Source organism: Aulonocara stuartgranti, assembly GCF_965226115.1.
Source record: "Aulonocara stuartgranti genome assembly, chromosome: 1".
NCBI lineage: Eukaryota > Metazoa > Chordata > Actinopteri > Cichliformes > Cichlidae > Aulonocara > Aulonocara stuartgranti.
In genome coordinates, this window is record NC_138939.1 from 12,264,152 (window position 1) to 12,284,197 (window position 20,046).

A 20,046-nucleotide genomic window follows, 5' to 3' on the forward strand; every position below is an offset into this window, starting at 1 on the left:
ATTTTTAAATGGTTGTACAAAATAAAATAAAAAAAAAAACAAAAAAAACACCAGGTGTATTTGCTGCATTTGTTGATAGTTGTATATGTTTACAAAATGTAAGTTTTCAAAATGTACAATTTATATTAGCATTTAAAGTTATAGAAATAATTTACTCAACACGTCTGTGGTTTTTACAGTTAAAAAAACAAAACAAAACAAAACAAAAAAACACTACTAGGATTTTATGTTTGGTTTTTTTTATGTTTTATTCATGTCTCTAATCATCTGGCGTTTGCTAAAAATCTGACGTGGAAGAGCAATTTTACCTTTCAGAACAACAACCCAAGCACTGTGTGAAATGTACAGGTTATAGGTCATATTAAAGGTGGGAAAAACCTGTGAAATATATACTGGCTTATGTTTTTTCCCCCACAACAGCAACTTACATTTTAACAAGAATATGCTAAAATTCTTGTTAAAGAATTTAACACACACAAACGCACACACAGAACTGGGGTTGTTGTGCACTTCACCTATAGGAAGACTTTGTTCACTTAAAAGTCACAAATTAAAAATCAGAAAGCTACAGACAAGAACATGAAATACAATTCGTTTTTTTATTTAATATAAGGCAACGAAAGAAATCACATCTTACAAACAGGTTACACACAAACCCTAGTTATCAAAATAGCTACAAGTAATTTAAAGCCCAAACCCATTCCCAATGATGTAACAACTGCCAAGCTGAATATTATAAAGTGCGTTCTTATTCTCAATCATCACCAAGGCAAAGTTGTCATTATGTTTTTCTCAAAGTGAACCTGACAGAACTTTCAGGCGCTAAGCATGTGTTTTTAATCACTTTAATATCTCAGTTGCATCTACACAGCATTCATTTACCTTTCACATCAATCAAAATGTACTGCTTGAAGGATCATTTGATCAATAACATGTGTTCCCTTGCTTTGCAAATGTAAAATTAAATTGAGATTTTAAAAAAGACAAAGAAGAGAGTCCATATTCAACACTGTAAGTCAGCATCTTTCGCCGTCTACGGATCGGTCAGTTCTTTTCTCTAAAGAAAAGGAAAGACATGTTAATGTTTACTTTAATCTTTTAGTTTAGTAAGAAAGGCAGACTCATAGGCAGCATATGAATTTATAATGCAAGCTGCATATATGATTTGTTCTACTAATAACAAACAACAGAGATAATGCATTCAAAAATTCATGCCACAGCTCTCCCACGTCAACTGCAAGCAGAATCATGCAAAGGGCAACATGAACACATTGGGAACTGCATGAAGGATGAGGCAGTTATTAAATCCTGTCCATTGAAAAAAAGCTGGAATGAGCAGAGAGTGGAAAAGGAAACAAAAAAGGACAAAAACAAACAAACAAAAAACTTAAAAAAAAAAGGAAATAAGTTAATGTCATTCCAGGGCCACAGCTTTTAGACAAGTCCACTTTATCATATCACTGGGAGTCACTTTAGACACATCAAAGATTATTTTCAGTCAACTGGAGACACCTAATGGCTAAAATGGTGTATTATTTCACACTCAAACTTCTGTCCTAAAATGTATTTGAATTTTAAAAGAGTTAATATGTAGTTTGTCTTTAAATATCAAACTGACCCTGGAAATCAGGAGTTAAAATGTCAAAACAAAGGGTGATAAAGAAGCTGATAAGAGACAATAAGGCACTGCAGTAAGTGACATTAATGACAGGAGCGTTGCAGGGGAGAGGTCTGGGGTTTGGAGGGAAGCACACCTGGCAGCAAAGGTTCCCTGGATGAGTCCAAGACCTGGTGAAAATGAAGCCAGGTCAGAATTGTCTCTCTTTTACAGTTTGTGCGTGTCTCACTCTCATGGACATACGTACACACACACGCCCACACATTCACCCAGCCTTGCCAGAGTGTTACAAGTTTAATGTTTTGTGATGACTTTGAATGTCTGGATGGCAAATGTGAGAACCACAGATATTTTCATATTGGCTGCATGGATTTCCCTAAACCTTTCAAACATAATAAGCCTCTCTCGTGTGAGAAATAAATTTCAAGTTATAGTTTTGACTGATGGCTGTCTTTGTATCATAAAGGCAATCTCAGAACTAAAGGTATAGTTTAGATGCTTGGTTTTATTCTTTTGATTTAACAAGCTCAAACATTAAACAAACGATAAAACCATTTCCTAACATCCTTGAACCCTGCTGAGTTGCTTCTATATTTAGTGATTGCATGGTCCCGTCTATCACAAGCAACAATCATCTTATAAGCAACAATCAGCTTAGATAAGCTACAATCGGCTTATCTATCAGATTTGTTATCATTTTATGCGCCATGCCATATGCTTGGGTCAGTTGATCAACAGCTTTTAATAGTTCAAAGAAGGAGACTGGTTTTCACTGTAAAAACGATCCATTTAAGACCAAGGAGTCAACCTCATTAAGTACTCAAATCTCAACTAAAAACACACTTGGTTTCATTATCCTTTCCAGTTTAACTGGTGTATTTCTTCTGTTCCTTCAAAAGCAGGCTTAATTTATTCTTGCTCTCCAACATTTCATTAATTTTGATTCTACTGTCATTCTTTTTAATTCTCTGTTTATTATGTATTTCTCAGTATATTGTAAATACTTTTTGCTTGGTACACCATCTCCAGCTGTTACAGATTTTAGTCAGAATGAACCTTAAAGTTGGATCAGAACTGCTGGATATGTTTATCTAGTCTAATATCACTGAGATTAACAGGAGAGGTAGCTGAATAACACTGCTACAGTATTCCGCAAATTTCCACGTGTCATGTCTGGAAAACAGAATTTATAGACATCATGTCCATTTTCTAGTTGCTTTTCCAATTCAGGGTCACCAAATGGTTGGAGCCTGTTCATGGTGAGGGACGGGGAACAGCTTGGAGAGTTCTATCACAGGGCTAAAACATAAGGACAGACAAACATTTACACTCATATCTACAAATATGCCCAACTTAGGTTTAACCTAATATGCATGTTTTTTGGATTGTATATTAGGTCAGAGTTTACAGAAATCCATGCAAAGATAATCATCATTGTTTTCACATTTACCATCATTTAAGCCAGCAGCCGTTCCAGTTAAAACCATTCTCAGTCACAACGGGGGTCACATATTTTTAAGGTCAGGAAACAGTTAGACAACAGGGAAAATAGCCTGGAATAAACAGCATTCTTTGAGGCCAGCATGCAATTCAATATAATATAAGCACTTTTTTTGAACAGCCTGCTGTGTCAGGTGAGACCAGTTTTTTTTCACAGCTGACTTGTATATGAACCGCTGACAGGCATATTAGAAATGATGCATGCTATGGAACTCCAGCTGACAGCAAACAAGATTTTTCTGTTTGTTTTAAAACAGCTACCAGTCAAGAAAAACTCGCTCTGCAAGAATCCAGCAAGCAAACAGTCAAGTTTTCTTCCAAGAACTCCAGCTAACACAGGAACACATAGGAAAACTAACAAGTGATCTTTCCCTTTTCCTCCTTTTTTAACGGATTGTCATTTCATTATGGTAAACAAAGACAGCCTACAACTAAAGCATGTCAGGATTTCCATATTAGTAAGGTAAATTATTAATAATCACGTAGTCTGTGACTACACTTCTTATTCCGTCCTCTGGATTTAAAAAGAGCAAACTGTTGACAGATTTTTTTTCTTTAATGAACCGGTATTGACAGTCAAATATGACAGCTACAAGAGGAATGACGTTTTTTGGAATAATAGAAAAACACCAATACAATTCTCCCTCTCCTCCTCTCACCTGGTATGTGGTTCCAGCCCAGAACTGCTTCATCTCCCCCCTGCAGCCTGCCACCACAGCAGAAGTTATCACAGTGAAGGGCACTAAGTAAAGCAGAGCAGGCTGTCCCATTCCTGACAGCAACATCACGATGAATGTCAGTATCATTCCCAGGAAATAGGCTAAAAAGAAATATGAAGAAGGAAAGAGATATGGTAAACTTAAAGCTTACACCTGGCTTTATATGGCAGCCTTTCAGTTGACAAGTGTGAAAAGAGACTCAGTAAAAAGCTAATTCAGTGCACTTGTAAATAAAACTTTATTACTACATCAGCTAATAAACCTCAAAGACTAAAAAGTAAAACTGCAGCTAAATACAAGTGAACCCTTTGAAAGTACAGAGAATTGAACTTGCAGGTCATAAAAATGGTAACAAACAAAATGATGCATAAAAGCTATATTCATGTATTCAATAGTAAAACTAGGTAGTTATCAACAGTTCAAGCTGGAAAAAGTTGTGCTAACGACTTGTCTTTGACTCATGTGCTCCAATTAAGAAGATGACATTTGAAGTAAGGGTTGTAATTTTAATTTTTTTTAAATAAAGTTATCCTCAAGAGATTACTCGGTTTGAATTATACTTCAATGTCAACAATGTTCAAAAGATAAATTACAGAGATGTAATGAGCTGGAAAAGCCTGTAAAGTATTTCTAAAGGCCTTCTATTCCACTTATCCAGTTCAGGGGCTGGAGGGCTGGAGACCCGACAGATAGTCAGTTTGCTGTGGGGCTCATGCTCAAATTCACACCACGACCAATTTAGGATCATCATTCGCCTAAAATCATATCTTCAGACTGTGGGATGAAGATTGCAAAAGTCCACTTTTAGACAATGCTCTGTGGCCAACTATTGAACCACTTTAAGCTTAAAAAAAAAAAAAAAAAAAATATCTTGTTTGGAGGTATAAGGCATTGCACACCAACACATAAATGTCATCCAAGCTGCAGAACACGGTGAAAGGAACATCACGGTCTGTTTGCACGTGTTCTTATAAAATACTTCGTCAGTGCAGCAACACAATAAATTATGTTTGGTATGTCAATTTTAAAGAGGAAGGAGAGAGAAGAACATGATGAGTGTACCAACAGGACTTTGGATTTGAGCAAGGTTGTCACTGACTCTGTTGAGAACAAGGTCAGTAAGATGCAGTGGTATTGGGTGAGTCTGGGCTTTTTGTAAACATTATTGAAAAAACATTACCACTTAAATGTTGGAAATATGCATTCACACAGTCCCATTATCATGCTATTAAATATTATAGATTACTGCTATGCAATATTATTTTTTGCTTTGTGCGCTTATATGTATGTATAACAAAGAGATAACAGAGACCAAGTGAATGAGGTAGTGTGTTTGCATTGGTACAACACAGCATTAAAAATCCAGGAAAAAAAAAACATTTTGCAATTCTGAGAATTTCTAATGGAGACCGTTGTGACTGAAAGAGGTTCTACAAGTCACGTAAGTCAAGAGTTCACTTGCCTTTTCCAGCCTGCACTGTGAATGATTTCTCAGTTTGTGTAATAAAGACATGAAATGTACAAATGTTCTCGTGTTATCAGTTAAGTCATGTTGACACAGATGAAGATCAGACCACATTTTATGAGTAATAAAACTAAAAAGAGCTCATAAGCGTTTGCGTGACATTGCATGAAGTTCAATATGAAGAACGTGAGTTCAGTCCTGGCAGTCAATACAAATGACTGATCATATGCAATATGATAAGAAAAGAAGAAAAGAAAAGAAATGGTGTACGTTTAAACCAGCAATTCACTCAAACAGATCGGGGTTTGGCAAAAATCAAACCCCGATCTGAATATTTTCCCCCTTTTCACAAAATTCAATGACTTTACACAAGACATTGTGTGTGTGTGTGTGTTTGTTTTTTAAATCCATGAAAATTAATGACAGACCCAACAAAATGATAACAGATGTGTGATACCTATGCAGCAACTGACGAAGTAGACTTTCCTCTTGCTCTTGATCCAAACATCAAACCTGCTGCAGTAGGCAACCAAAAGACCTGTGGGTCCAACAACAATGCAGGGTGAGAGCCACTCATCATTACACTTAGATCATCCAGTATGAAATCCTGTATGTATGGGTTAGTAACTCATTCATTCCCCCCCCCCCATTTACAGTTAATGGTGTAAAGAGACTAACCGAAGACGTATGAAATCAAAAGAAGAGTCTGGCTAAACTCAAACCACGGACTCTGCATTTATTGAGTAAGCACCCTAACATTTTGCTATCAAGTTGCAATTTTAAATTAGTTTTCCTATTTTGTTCTTTGTGTTTTTGAATCAAAGATATATATATATATATATATATATATATATATATATATATATATATATATATATATATATATAAATTTTTTTTTTTAAAACAACCTTTATTTGTATTAAAAACAAAATCTAACACATTGTTAAGAATTGCTTCATATGTCTAACTAATGTTTGTACACAGAAATGCTCACACATATAAGCAGTGGTGTAAAGGTGAACTGTGAGAGCGTCTACATCCTTACCTGGGACAATGATGTCGCCGTAACCCAGGATGGAGAACTGCATCATACACAGGTTCTGAGCCCAAGCTAAGAGACGCGGGACACGCATCACCACAGGAAGCTGAGAAAATGAAGCATTACAGATGCTAAAAATGACAAAAAGGCCAACAGCAGAAATCTTGTTCAGTGTCTTTGTGTTCCACCTAATCTGACGGCCGTCCCTTAGCTTTACTTGAATCCAACCTATAGCAGGTACACTTTTCTACACTGCTGTAGATTACTTTGCATATTTTCTGATACACAGACATTTCCAGCTAAATCTTTCATTTCCATATTTCAGAATCCATCCGGTCTGCGTAGACATAAAGAACGAAGCTCTAAACAAAAGGACTGCTATCATTTATTGTTGTCTGTATTGTGTTTTTGTAATACCTGAACTGAACTTCTTAAATCTTACCTCCCACTTTTATTTTTTCCACAATAAGATCGAGAACAAGCAAACCCACTCAGGAATTTAGTAAAATAAAAAAATGAAAACCAAAGGAAAAAAAAAAAAAGCTAGTCACCATGTGTGTAGGCAATTTTTACACAAATCAATAAGAATACAAAACAATTTGTCTCAAGGAGTATGAAAATAATGCATTCCTGATTAATTAATGAGCTGTAAAACTGCCGCTCTAATCTTTCTTAAGCAATATTACTGGAAAATGTGGTAACTTATAAGCACCCATCACCATGCACCTTTTTTATTAATATCCTGTAACAAAAACATGCGTGTGCACATAACTAGCTCACAACATTACTTGCTGCAAACAAACAAAAAAAAACACATCTTTCTCGTGCCAAAAAGATATTTTTAATCATATTAGTTTCTTCTTAACCACCTTCTGGACATGCATGACAGACATGCATATTGATACACGTATATAAACCTTTTATCATTTTAACATATGTATATATGTACACATTTTAACATATGTACACATTTACCCAATAAAAATGTAAAATTTGTTCTTTCAAAGACTAAAAATCAACTGCCACCATACCTCTCTACCCACCTCAGCTATCATTACAACAAAAACAAAACCAAACAATAAAGGAAAAAGTAGTGGATGGGTAACAAGTCAAGCCTTACTTTCTCAGAGGGAGGCTGGGGTTCAGCGGGGATCTCCACACCTTGTGTCTAAGACAGAACCCGCCCAACCCCAGTGCACAGTTAGTCTATTGTTCCCTTCAGGGCATCTACAACAAGCAGTCCATGTCAGCTGGGTTGTTAATGAAGCCATAACAAACGTGTAAGGGAGTTCCACCAAGCCCATCTTATAGTGCTCCGTTTGTGACTCTGGTAAAGAGTGATTTTTTTTTTTTAACCCCACTTCCTGAACCCAAATTTATACAAGTGAATCTGAGTATTAAAAGAAGAGTTACAATGCAGATTAGTTTGTCCATTAGACATAAAATGTTGCCTTAATTAGGCTGTGAATTTTTATGTATACAATAGTGTGAAAAGTCTTGAGTTAGCCCTCATGTTTTTATATTTTGCTAGGAAAATGAAAAAATATGGTTGAAGTGATTCCATGATGGTTGAACCAGGACTCTTAGGCTTCTTGAACAAGACAAAAAGCTTTTCTTTGGGTATTGGCTGCCTTTTCTTTTGTTCTCTGTTAAGATGATCCCACATTACCTCAATAATTTTGAGGTCTGGGCTCTGGGGACACCAATCGATGACTAATAGTGTTCCACTGTGTGTTTTTTCTATCCAGGTGTGCTTTTACTGTGTTGGAAGTGTGTTTGCTGGGATCATTCTCGTGCTGAAATATGAAGCTGCTCCAGCCCCAAACTCTGACAGAAACTCTGCTGCCTTTTACAGATGGCTGCAGACATTCACTATTGTCCCTCCCTCCTGACCTCCTTTGTACATTTTGATCATTTGGATTTAACACCCAATGGGACCTGTTGCCACTGATTTTCAGTCCAGCACTTGTGAATTTGGTATACCTCAGCTTCGTCTCATTTTCTCCTGTTTCTTAAGAATTGCTTCTAGACAGTTACTGTATCTGATGAGGGTAGATATTTTTAGTCTGTTACTTCTTCTTTTCTTCTCTACTTGTTCAGCTTCCTTAATTTTTTTAAGGACGCTCTGCACACCATGCTAAGATATGGTTTTTAGCTAATAACTTTATTTCCAACAGCCTTTTTTCTAAGCTGTCTGTTAAGCGTAGACACAGAGGTTCATCTTTTTTTTAGCTTTGAATTATTCATCGGTCAGTGTTAAGTAACCTAATAAACATTCCCCTGAAAACGAGTGAAAAATCAGCCAATGGCCAAAGAAAAACTTTGGCAGACCTTTAGAAACCCTGGAGAATTTTTGCTCAAGACCAGTTTAAAAGACAAGTCTGGCTCCATGGATGGGAAATATAAAAAAAATAAAATTCTAAGTGACCTTCTAGTCTTTATGGCGCACGTTTGAAGAAATTCTCTCATAATGTGAAAGAGATTTTGCATTCACATCAGTACAGTCAGACTTGGATATGGATAAAGCCAGCTGTGAAGAAAAAAATTGGTTTTTTTTTTCCAAATTAACAATAGCCCTAAAAACAGTTTGGTGGAGTTCCCCTTCAAGATGGGAAACAATGCAGGAAGCTTACCTTCTCTCCAGATGCATCTGGGCCCAGGGCAACCTGCACCATGATGCTTACTCCATTCTGTGGCAAAGGGGGAGATGCCAAGCATTCATATCAAATTACTTAATGAAAATGAAATAACATCATACTAAAACACCAGAGCAAAATATCCTCAGAAAGGCCCTCAGAGAGTGCAAAAGCTAATGCCTCATCTCATGTTGTCTAAGCGATCTTAGATTAGATTAGATTAGATTAGATAGAACTTTATTAATCCCTCGGGTGGGTTCCTCTGGGAAATTCGATTTCTAAAAAGCACAGCACCGACAGAAGTTTCAGAGTTAAGATCTAGATCTAAACCAAAATTTAGACAGAGTGTACTCACACTAGACATAGTTGCCTCGCCTGAGCACGACTGTTATACATCCCCACTCCCCTTATGGCTTGTGCTCATATAAACCGGAGTAAACTTCAGTTTGTTTCGCTCACCCTCTTTCGTAGACTGTTGCTGTTGAAAAGCACTCCTGCAGAGCATCAGTTTGTCATTGACGAAAAAGTGAAAATCTATGCTCAGGCCTGTGGACCACTCACACTACTGTGCTCAAGCATTCCTGAACCGTAAAGATTCACTTGTCTATATCCAGGCATGGCATCCAGTGATCTAACTAGTACAACTAGACTTTGCCTCAATTCAGTACAGCTGAAATTCACAGCTCCTTCTGCCTCAGATCAGATCCACAACAGAATTTCACAGAGGTAGTCAAACTAAATAAATTCAAGTCATTTTTAATTGTTCTTATGGCTGCCAATGTTATATATAAACCTTATGGCTACTTCTTTGCCTGAGACGACTCTATTCTGAAGTTTTAAATGTTTTAGCTCTGACGTTTTTAGATGTTTCTGCATCTGACTTTTTTTATATGTATAAACTTATTTTGTGGAATTTCTTGTTTGTTTTATTAGTAAACTTACTTTTGGCTTTCTCAGCTTATACGCTCCTGGTTAAATAAAGGTTCAACTATAAGAAAGTATTATTCCCTTTTCCATGCCACACATCTACATTAATTTTTATTAAATTAGGGTGATATTTTTGTAGTTTGTGCACAAACTTGCTAATAGACAAAAACATCCAAGGTGTACATATCAATTTGTGTGCAGGGTTCACTTCATATTAAAAAATAATAACTAATTCAGTGTATAACTAATATTTGATGAGTGGATTCTCAAATGTGTCAGACCTTGAGGCAATAAGAGCAGCAAATGCAGAGAAATAGCAAAAACTTCATTTTTAAAAAAAATCAATAACAACATTACTGCTTTAGCAACAAGATACAGATAAAACATACCTTAGTGAAGAAAGGAGTGATGAAAACAAAGAAGACATCATATACAAGCAGGAGGCTCAGAAGAATCACACAGATCTTCGAGAAATTGGAAAGAAAAAATTATCACCAACTACATGGCTCAAAACTCCATGTGAGGAAATCTGCTAGAAGCTTTGTGAGTGTGATAACATTTTTAATCAAATATCAAAGACGGGAAAAAAACAAAAATTCTTAGGAATGGAGCACTGCCTGACATTCTTACAGGAAGTATTGATAAATATGAACAAATATATATTTGTATAAATAGAACAACTACAGTGCAAGTATTCATTGTACAAGAAAAAAATACCTTGAAATTGGACAGTGAAATTGTCTTCATGAAGTTGAGGCAGAAAGCAATGCCAAGGAGGTCCTGCAGAATCCAGATCCATCTGCAAGACATAAAGACCTCTTTGACTTTAGGGTTTTCATTACTTTAAATGTAGCTATTTCAGGATAAACTGTCTCATAAACATTGTTACAATTTTCTGGGTAATTTTAACCTACAGTGTTGTAGAAATTCACCACCACAGTGGTGTAACCATGTCTGAAAACTGACAGGACTGTGAATGTGTACCTGTCTTCATTTCTGTACACTCCCCAGACCACAGAAATGCTAATGCACACAGCAGCCAACAAGAGAGACCTCACTGAAAAGTTCCAATTCCGGACAGAGAACCTGGAAAAAGACACAGAGCCACATTTAGGTAGAAACAAAAACAAAACAAGTAAAATTCTTGCACACATTCACCGAGACGCTGATGTTTGTTTGAAGCTTTTCAAGCTTTAAACCACTGGTCTTTTTAATATAAAAACAGAAAAAAAAAAGTTTTTTAAATGTTAGTAACACATCAAAAATCAGACCTTTACTATCCATGAATCACTTGGATCTTGCAGTACTTAATTTCCCCCTTCTGCCTAGATTATTTTACCTCACCATTTGTGTGAACCACTCACTCAACGACAGCATCCCCCCTCTGTGACTTCTGGAGAAATTCACAATTCATTTTTAACTTTTACATGGCTAAGCTCCTCATTTTACTGACCTACCGTACATTCAACCAATTTGCTATACGTTAATTTTTATCTTTTCGTCACTTTAACGCAGTAATTTCCCCAGGTTTTTCAATACAAACAAAATAATATCTCACTCAAAATTAGTCGCCAGGAACTAGTCAATAGTAAAAACTCTCTCTAAAGGTCTGATATCTATTTAATGTTTTAACTACAATGATGTGGTGTATATTTAATGTGGTTCCAAAGTCTGAGGCTCATACCTTAAAGTGCCGCAACCGATTTTGTCCATCACTGCATCAAAACAGCTATAGAGCGCAGAGGCAGATGCCAGGCAGAAGATAACAATAATGACGTAAACTGGAGAAAAATAAATAAATAGATCATATCACCAAAACTCGAGGTAAAATTACTCTGTTAAACAACCAGGAACTGATAAAAAAAAAACAAAAAAACAACAACAACAAAACCCTAACCGAGAACTTTGTAGAAGAAGTACATGAGGACGAGCATCCCGCACATCAAGGCAACAAAGATAACCACTTTGAGAGGAGAGTACAGTGAAAGCTCTCCACTGTCTGCTTTGCTTTCTCCTCCTCCTCCTCCTCCTCCTCCAGACGCACCGCTATTCAACCGTTCCCTGAAACACACAAACAAAAAACCCCTCTTTGAACTGTGTTTGAATTAGAAGAAACAAAACAACATCAGGCAGAATGAAATGTGAAGCAATGCAATACATATGATCTCAGCAAGAGTACATTTAAATGTCACTTGCTCACATCATTATCACCAATTGACATTACACAGTTAATGATATTTTGACTGCATATGAAAAAAATATATAAATCAATGTGTTTTCTGCTATGTTTGGTTTATTTTTAATGAGACATCATTACAGACACGAGTTTTCAGCTCACAGCTGTATAATACTGAAAAATCTCACCTCTCACACGCCCCGCTCCAGTAGCCGCCCAAAACAACTGTGCCAATGGAAATCAGCAGGATGACTGCAATGCTTGGATCGATCTTTGTGGAAGGTGGAGCATACAGCTTCACCTGCATCTCATTCCCGAAGACCTGAGGACGCATGTAAAGAGTTAAAAATGGTCATCAGATTCAAACAAGACATATTAAAGGATTTATTAAAAAGAAAAAGTTCTCTGACCTGCCAAGCTTCCAGGAAATCCTTGTACCTCATGAGAGCGAGAGAAATATTGACCTTCGCGTACTCCGACTCGTTGGCTGATGGGATTGTCTGAAGACATTTTTATAAATATTATCAGTGATTTGGGAATGTTTCAAGTATAATAGAGCAACAATAAAACAAACAAAAAACACTTCGAGATGAGACTTTTTTTAATAAATTGACTCTAGATCAATTAAACTGCATAGAATTTAATTTTTTGTGAGGTGGTAGAAGTATCAGTTTTACCGCTTGCTTTTGTTGTGAAAGTGTTCGTGCAGGGACAGAAGTACAGGGCAGATGTGTATTAGTGGTCTTGAGACTCAATGCACTCTTTATGATTTGGTGGATTGGTGATCACCGATCACAGGATGCAACACTGGCGTATATTTTTCAATAAAGCAACACTGGGTAAGCTTACAGTTTACTTCTTCTGTTACTAGTCACCTTGGACATTTGCAGGAAGATCTAAACATAAATATACTGTTGCCGCACAGCAAGAAGGTCCTGAGTTCAATTCCATCATCAGGCCGGGGTCTTTCTGTGTGGAGTTTGCATGTTCTCCCCGTGTTTGCGTGGGTTCTCTCCGGCTACTCCGGCTTCCTCCCACAGTTCAAAGACATGCAGCTTGTGGGGATAGGTTAACTGTTTAATCCAAATTGCCCATAGGTGGGAATGTGCGAGTGAATGTGAGTGCGAATGGTTGTCTGTCCCTGTGTGTTGGCCCTACGACAGACTGGCGACCTGTCCAGGGTATACCCCGCCTCTCGCCCTATGACAGCTGGGATAGGCTCCAGTGCCCCTCGCGACCCTGAAAAGGATAAGCGGAAGCGAATGGATGGATGGATCTATTGTTAAATATGAAAGCATTATAAGGTATTTAGTAAAGGAGACAGGGCTTTTCTTCTTGTTTTTACACTGCATTTTTTACATATTTTAAATTTGTATGGGTGCAAACTTGGGCAGGTCCTGCGTGTGAAAGGGATTAGATCTCACTGGGAGCTCCTGATTAAATGAATGTTATTAAAATTTGACTTCAGTTAAATTTAAGTGAACAACACATGTATGCTCTTGGGTGTCGGCCTTGTAACAGCAACTCTAATATGAGGTATCTGTTTGTGAAGACATAAAGCAGATTCATGTCATAATTTAAAATTAATCAATAAAATTTCAAATTGTCTAGTTAACAGATGAATGAATTACAATGACACCAAACTATTTCACAAGGCAATAAAGCATTTTTAGATGGAAATCCCCACAGAAACACCACATCTGTATCATTTCCTGAATCACGCCTTTGTCTAGCGCACTTCTCTGATCACCCAAAAGCAGCAAAGAGGAAATAATAACTAACCATAAAAAAAAAATTAAAGGAAGATCTCAAATCAGCTTAATCAAGCTAACATCTTACCAGCGTTTTATTGCTGGCAATGAGCAAAGCCATCGCTCCAAGTCCCTGAGCGATAAGGGCCTTCTGGCTGAAATCACAGTTGCCCCTCATCACCACCAGAGCCTTGCCCATTACTGAAGATGCATTGATCCCTGAGCTGTCACACAGCAGAGAGGAAGTCATATTCACCAACTGGTACTCCATCTGAAAAAGTCCATTAACACTTACAGTAAGACAGTGTTTGGAAAGGTGTCAAAACCAAAAGAGCTGTAAAATAGAAAAACTTACTGCAGAATTCAGTGACTGTGCCAGTGGGGTCCAAGAGTGATTGTGAACAATGCAGAACTCCCTCTCTGTATCTCCATTTGAAATATGCGAGATCGCTTCCTGGCCATTTATCTATTGAGAAAGAAATAGTACCCCTTTGATACACTACATATGGAAAATATCTGAACCCAGCCCTGCTTTGACAGTAAAATGTTATCCATGTTCAACACACTTAAGGCTCATTGAGTACCTTGTCATAAATCATTCACACTGAGCCAAGGGACAAATACAAATAAATACAAAATATGGTATAAAATGGTATCAAAATCACATTATGCTCTGAACTATTCATAAGTGCAATAATCTATTTTTTATGAAGAGTACTTCAAGCATTTGCCCACACAGATGCATTTGGAGAGTTAAGAACAACAATTTTTTTCCCCCAGCTAATGGATCTTGTTCATCACTTTTCCATTTCCGAACAAACAAAAACAAAACCCATCAATGCTTACATCATCTGTGTTGAGATCTACAACCTACTAGATGATACTATAAATCTGCTAATGCTTATTGGGTTAGTTTATGCTACAGCATCCTATTAATGAAATAGGATAATTAATTAAAAGTAACTAGGTTAATTTAAATACATTCCAACACTATCACCATCAAATCTCAACAACAACAGCCCAACAGCCCATGTATGTTAGGATATACAAATATTTTAATATTATATAGGACACATGAATGAAGGAAAAGTTGCCAGCTTTTCTTGTAAATCTGCCACTTTTTCCCATAAATTTGACATTTATCAGAAAGTTTTTTTCCTCATATATTTTACATTATTTTCTCATAAATTTAGCTCATACATTGGGGTATAGATCTCATGATTTTTTTTCCTTTAAAAGTTTTATACATTTTTTTTAAAGAGGGGGGACTTGGATTTTAGCCCAGCCACTTATTAATCACTTTATTTTATTATCGCTGTCACAGTAATCCGTAAACTTTATTTTGTACTCTCAAAGTTAGATATCTCAAAGTTTCATGCCACTTGTCAGCTTTAGTATAGAGTCCCACATGAACACCCGCGCTGTGATCTGCTCACCCAAACGTAAACACTTCCTTGTTGGTGACGTCGCGGAAATCACCGTCTTCAAGTTCCATGGTTTCGGTAAAATTAGATTAAAACGGCCAGCACAGTTATATCTATCTTCACTTCAGCTTTCTTTAAAACAACCTTACCCTAACAGCAGAGCAGTAAAACAGTTTTCCGTGTCGTAGCGCACTGAGGCTAACTGAAATGAACACGAGAGCTAACAATTAACCGCAGTTTGAACGGTTGTATTACAAGAAAACACAATCCCTGAGATAGAGACTAACACGGTCTGCCGACTACATGCTCAACATTTATTCAAAACGTTAACAGTCACAGCTGACCGTTTTTTTCGTCGGTAAGTTTGGCTATCAGGCCCGTCAACAGCTAGTTATCAACATTCACCAACTTACCTCCGACGCTAAACAAAGGAGCGACAAAAATACGACTGCGACAGTTCCTTCCATCTTGTTACCACTCGTTTTTACCTATCCAGACAACATGAAATCACTTCTTTACGGCACGACGACACTTTCTACCCCATAAGCTGTTCCATCATGGCTGTGGTTTAGCTGGCTAGTAGTTGCCGGGGGACTTCCTGTATCGGCTTGTGACATAAACCTGCTGAGCCGCGAGTTTCTGTTTCACCCCAAAGCGTCAGAACAACAACACATATGGCACACGCACACACACTCCTCGTACTAACCACGATTTTAGCACCGTGTCACTTTGGAGACGTTTAAGTTAAGTTTCTTTCACTTAAATAATAAGTGGCAGATAAATTATAATGGCCAGTGTTTAAAACAGAGCTCTAATTCTTTCAAAGTTAAGAAAAGACAACTTTCTTCTTCTATTTTTACCAGATATTTTCTCATAAATGTGACATAGTTTCTCATCAATTTGCTTTTGTTTTCTTATTAATATGCAATTACCCTTTCCTTGTACCCAGCTTTTTTTTTACTTATAAATTTTTTTAATGAATTTGTCCTGTTTCTTCTCATAAATTGGTATTTTTTTCTTGTAATCTTGCATTCTTCTACATAAATTAGCATATTTTTTTTCCAGATTTGTCTGGCAAATTGGCTTTTTTCATTTTTCATATTTTAAAATTTGCTCACAATAATGGTTTTTTTTTGGTTGTAAATTTGACAATTGTTTTCTTGTAAAATTGCCTCTTTGTTTTTACTGTAACCAAAGGCAAAGAAAAACTGCAGTCAATTTATGTCCAAAGCACCTGTTTCCTGGGTTTTATTAGATATCAACAGAACCAGGGTTCAGTGCTAGGACCACTTCTGTTTACATTATTCCCCTAGGCAGCATCATTAGAAGACATAGCATACATTTTCACTGCTATGCAGATGGCACGCAGCTCTATCCACGAAGCCAGGTAACACACACCAATTAGTTAAACTGCAGGAATGTCTTAAAGACATAAAGACCTGGATGGCCGCTAACTTTCTGCTTCTTAATTCAGATAAAACTGAGGTTATTGTACTCGGCCCTGAAAATCTTAGAAATATGGTATCTAACCAGATTCTTACTCTGGATGGCATTACCTTGGCCTCCAGTAATGCTGTGAGGAACCTTGGAGTCATTTTTGACCAGGACATGTCCTTCAATGCACATATTAAACAAATATGTAAGACTGCTTTCTTCCATTTGCGCAACATCTCTAAAGTTAGAGATATCCTGTCTCAGAGTGACGCTGATAAACTAGTTCATGCATTTATTACTTCCAGGCTGGACTACTGTAATTCATTATTATCAGGATGTCCTAAAAACTCGCTGAAAAGCCTTCAGCTAATCCAAAATGCTGCAGCAAGAGTCCTGACAGGGACTAGAAAGAGAGAGCATATTTCTCCTGTTTTGGCTTCCCTTCATTGGCTTCCTGTTAAATCCAGAATTTAATTCAAAATCCTGCTCCTCACATACAAGGTCTTGAATAATCAGGCCCCATCTTATCTTAATGACCTTGTAGTACCATATCACCCTATTAGAGCACTTCGCTCTCGCACTGCAGGCTTACTTGTTGTTCCTAGAGTATTTAAAAGTAGAATGGGAGGGAGAGCCTTCAGTTTTCAGGCCCCTCTTCTGTGGAACCAGCTTCCAGTTTGGATTCGGGAGACAGACACTATCTCTACTTTCAAGATTAGGCTTAAAACGTTCCTTTTTGCTGAAGCATATAGTTAGGGCTGGACCAGGTGACCCTGAATCCCCCCTTAGTTATGCTGCAATAGACGTAGGCTGCCGGGGATTCCCATGATGCATTGAGTTTTTCCCTTCCAGTCACCTTTCTCACTTCGTATGTGTTAACAGACCTCTCTGCATTGAATCATATCTGTTATTAACCTCTGTCTCTCTTCCACAGCATGTCTTTCATCCTGTCTTCCTTCTCTCACCCCAACCGGTTGCAGCAGATGGCCCCGCCCCTCCCTGAGCCTGGTTCTGCTGGAGGTTTCTTCCTGTTAAAAAGGAGTTTTTCCTTCCCACTGTCGCCAAAGTGCTTGCTCATAGGGGGTCATAAGATTGTTGGGTTTTTCTCTGTACCTATGAAGTGCCTTGAGGCGACTTTTGTTGTGATTTGGCGCTATATAAATAAAATTGAATTGAATTGAAGTTGGACTCAGATCAGGCTCTAGTACCAGTTTGCACCTCAAGAATGAGTCAGTGTGATTTTTTATTTAAATAGGAATTTAATTTCATCCCAGCTGAAAAGTTTCAGCATTAGGTGATATCATTGTATCACTATAGTTATACTCTAAAGCTGCAGTTTGGTTCCATAATGTTTTGATGTATTCATCCTTTTGGTTGCTCTCATTTATTTTCAGCCCAGTAAACTAATAGTTATAGCTGATGGCAGTGTGTTTGAAGTTAAATCTAAAGGTTTTCTTCAAAACTTCCTTCTTTTTGGGGACCGGATATGCAATTTGTAAATTGTTCTTATTCTTAGAGTCAGAAAGGAGGATTATTTAACTTGCGTTCATTAGCTAACATCTTATCAGTCTCAAGTCTTTGGCCACTGATCAGGCAGTCAGACCTCGCTTAGCCTTTTGGGTAATAAAATATGAAGATGGTGTCAAAGAAAACATTTGGCTTTTTCCTAACCACTGGGTGGTTGCATCCATTGTTTGTACTGTCTGGTTAGAAGATGGTTTTTGAGTTATAATCAGAATTAGATTAGGCTACGGTTTGTGAGGGGCTTGGCACTTTTAAGTAAGCAAGATAAGCGTTACCTCTCTGTTTTTAATGGTGATCTATCCTGTTACATCGTATTCCTCAGCACCAGTTAGTTAATAACAGTGTCAGTGCTTGTATGTACAGTCAAGTGCTTATGGAACCAGATATCTCAAACACATCTGCCTTTGCCACATGAATCTTAAACCTTTAAAACCAGCTGAATAAAAACAATAGTAGAGCTTGTAGATAGATGGACAGCTAGTTTGAGGGCAGATCATGTCGGCAGTATCTAGCAGCTTTTGTAAGATTTCCCTCAAGGTTCACAGTTTTTATGATGGGATTTGATATGAATTTGCTTTCATTTGTTATCACAACATCAACAACATGTTTGTTTGTTTTTTTGCAGGCAATGATAACTTAATGGCTTAATGTGCTTTTCCTGTTTGTTGGAAAAATGAACCACATGGAAACTGATTTACAGGTGTACATGGAGACTTCCTCCCTCATCCCTGGAGCTCAGCAGCATCTAAAAAAAAGATAAACACTGCAGCTGCTTCCTTCGTCTGACCCTGACTGAGAAGCCAGCAGCTGCAACTGTGGCCCGAGGTGTTTATTTTGAATCTGTCACTTTAAAAAACGCTCTCTCAGTTACTGCATGGCTACTGCACCACTGCTTTAGGTAAAGACTGTGTGTGATATTGCTCTCAGTGCGTTTTGAGTTTAAAATATTTCAGATTTAAGCAGCCATAGCATGAACTTCTATTCATATATACATAAATATTTCACTGGAAGTCTATTTGCATGTAAATAGACTTCACCGATGCAAGTACCCCAGCCTGCCTGTACACACACGTTAAAGGTGAAATATTTGGGGTGTCATGAGATTCAGATTTGCACTCATTTGCACTGCTGTGATGGTGACCAAACCATTTACCATCCCTCTGTTTGCCTATTTTTTTCTTTTAAATAAAATTGGACTAACAACATTTGAACAAACAGCAGAAGTTATGTTGAACAAATACCTGACATTCAAAGAGATTTACTGCTCATCTAAACTATTTTTTTAGTTATACTGAGAAAACGCCAACATGATTTCATGTTTTTTGTCACTTTTCTCTGAGATGAGAATGTCAATGTCATCCTTCTGGACTAACAGCCAGATTACCATGGTGTTTTCAGAGTTTCAAGGATATTAGTGAAGCTTCAGGGTTTTAGGTATGTTAAGTTTGTGATTTGACCCTGAGCACACTGAGATGGAAAGTGCCGTAACAAGAAGAATAAAAACAAAAGGAGAGCATTTTCTGGAGGGAGATACTCTCAGAAAGGGAATTTTGTTAATGCTTTCTTCCTGGTAGATCCTCCCAAGCTTCACTAGAATAAATGTGATGAGTCTGTGATGATCATCAACACCTAACCGTCCATGCATTTTGTCGCCTTGAGGCGACTGTTGTTGTGATTTGGTGCTATATAAATAAAACTGAATTCAATTCAATTAAGCCACATAATAGGCATCTTTTCCTTGCAAGGAAAGTAAAAAGTATATTAAATAGTTGACTCAAAGGGAAAATATGGCAGAAAAGGATGTACAGGACAACGGGGATCACTGCAGTCTTC

At 37.3% G+C, this 20,046-nt stretch overlaps 1 protein-coding gene across 3 annotated transcripts; it reads right to left on the reverse strand.

Annotated features, from left to right (window-relative positions):
- Positions 1-580: 580 nt before the first annotated feature.
- Positions 581-15,922, reverse strand: sppl2a (signal peptide peptidase like 2A). Of its 3 annotated transcripts, XM_082534768.1 has the most exons (17): positions 15,669-15,921; positions 14,187-14,297; positions 13,920-14,102; positions 12,491-12,580; positions 12,269-12,402; positions 11,802-11,965; positions 11,589-11,685; positions 10,889-10,990; positions 10,622-10,703; positions 10,294-10,368; positions 8,975-9,031; positions 7,462-7,509; positions 6,348-6,447; positions 5,760-5,840; positions 3,778-3,938; positions 1,755-1,788; positions 581-1,057 (listed from the first exon to the last, which is right to left on the reverse strand). In XM_082534768.1, the coding sequence occupies exons 1-17, from the start codon at positions 15,720-15,722 to the stop codon at positions 1,017-1,019; spliced, it is 1,614 nt and encodes a 537-aa protein (XP_082390894.1). In that variant the 5' UTR covers positions 15,723-15,921; the 3' UTR covers positions 581-1,016. The 3 variants fall into 3 exon arrangements, with proteins under 3 accessions (XP_082390894.1, XP_082390895.1, XP_082390896.1); XM_082534769.1 differs by lacking the exon at positions 7,462-7,509 and having other exon boundaries at positions 15,669-15,922; XM_082534770.1 differs by lacking the exon at positions 1,755-1,788 and having other exon boundaries at positions 15,669-15,922.
- Positions 15,923-20,046: the final 4,124 nt, after the last annotated feature.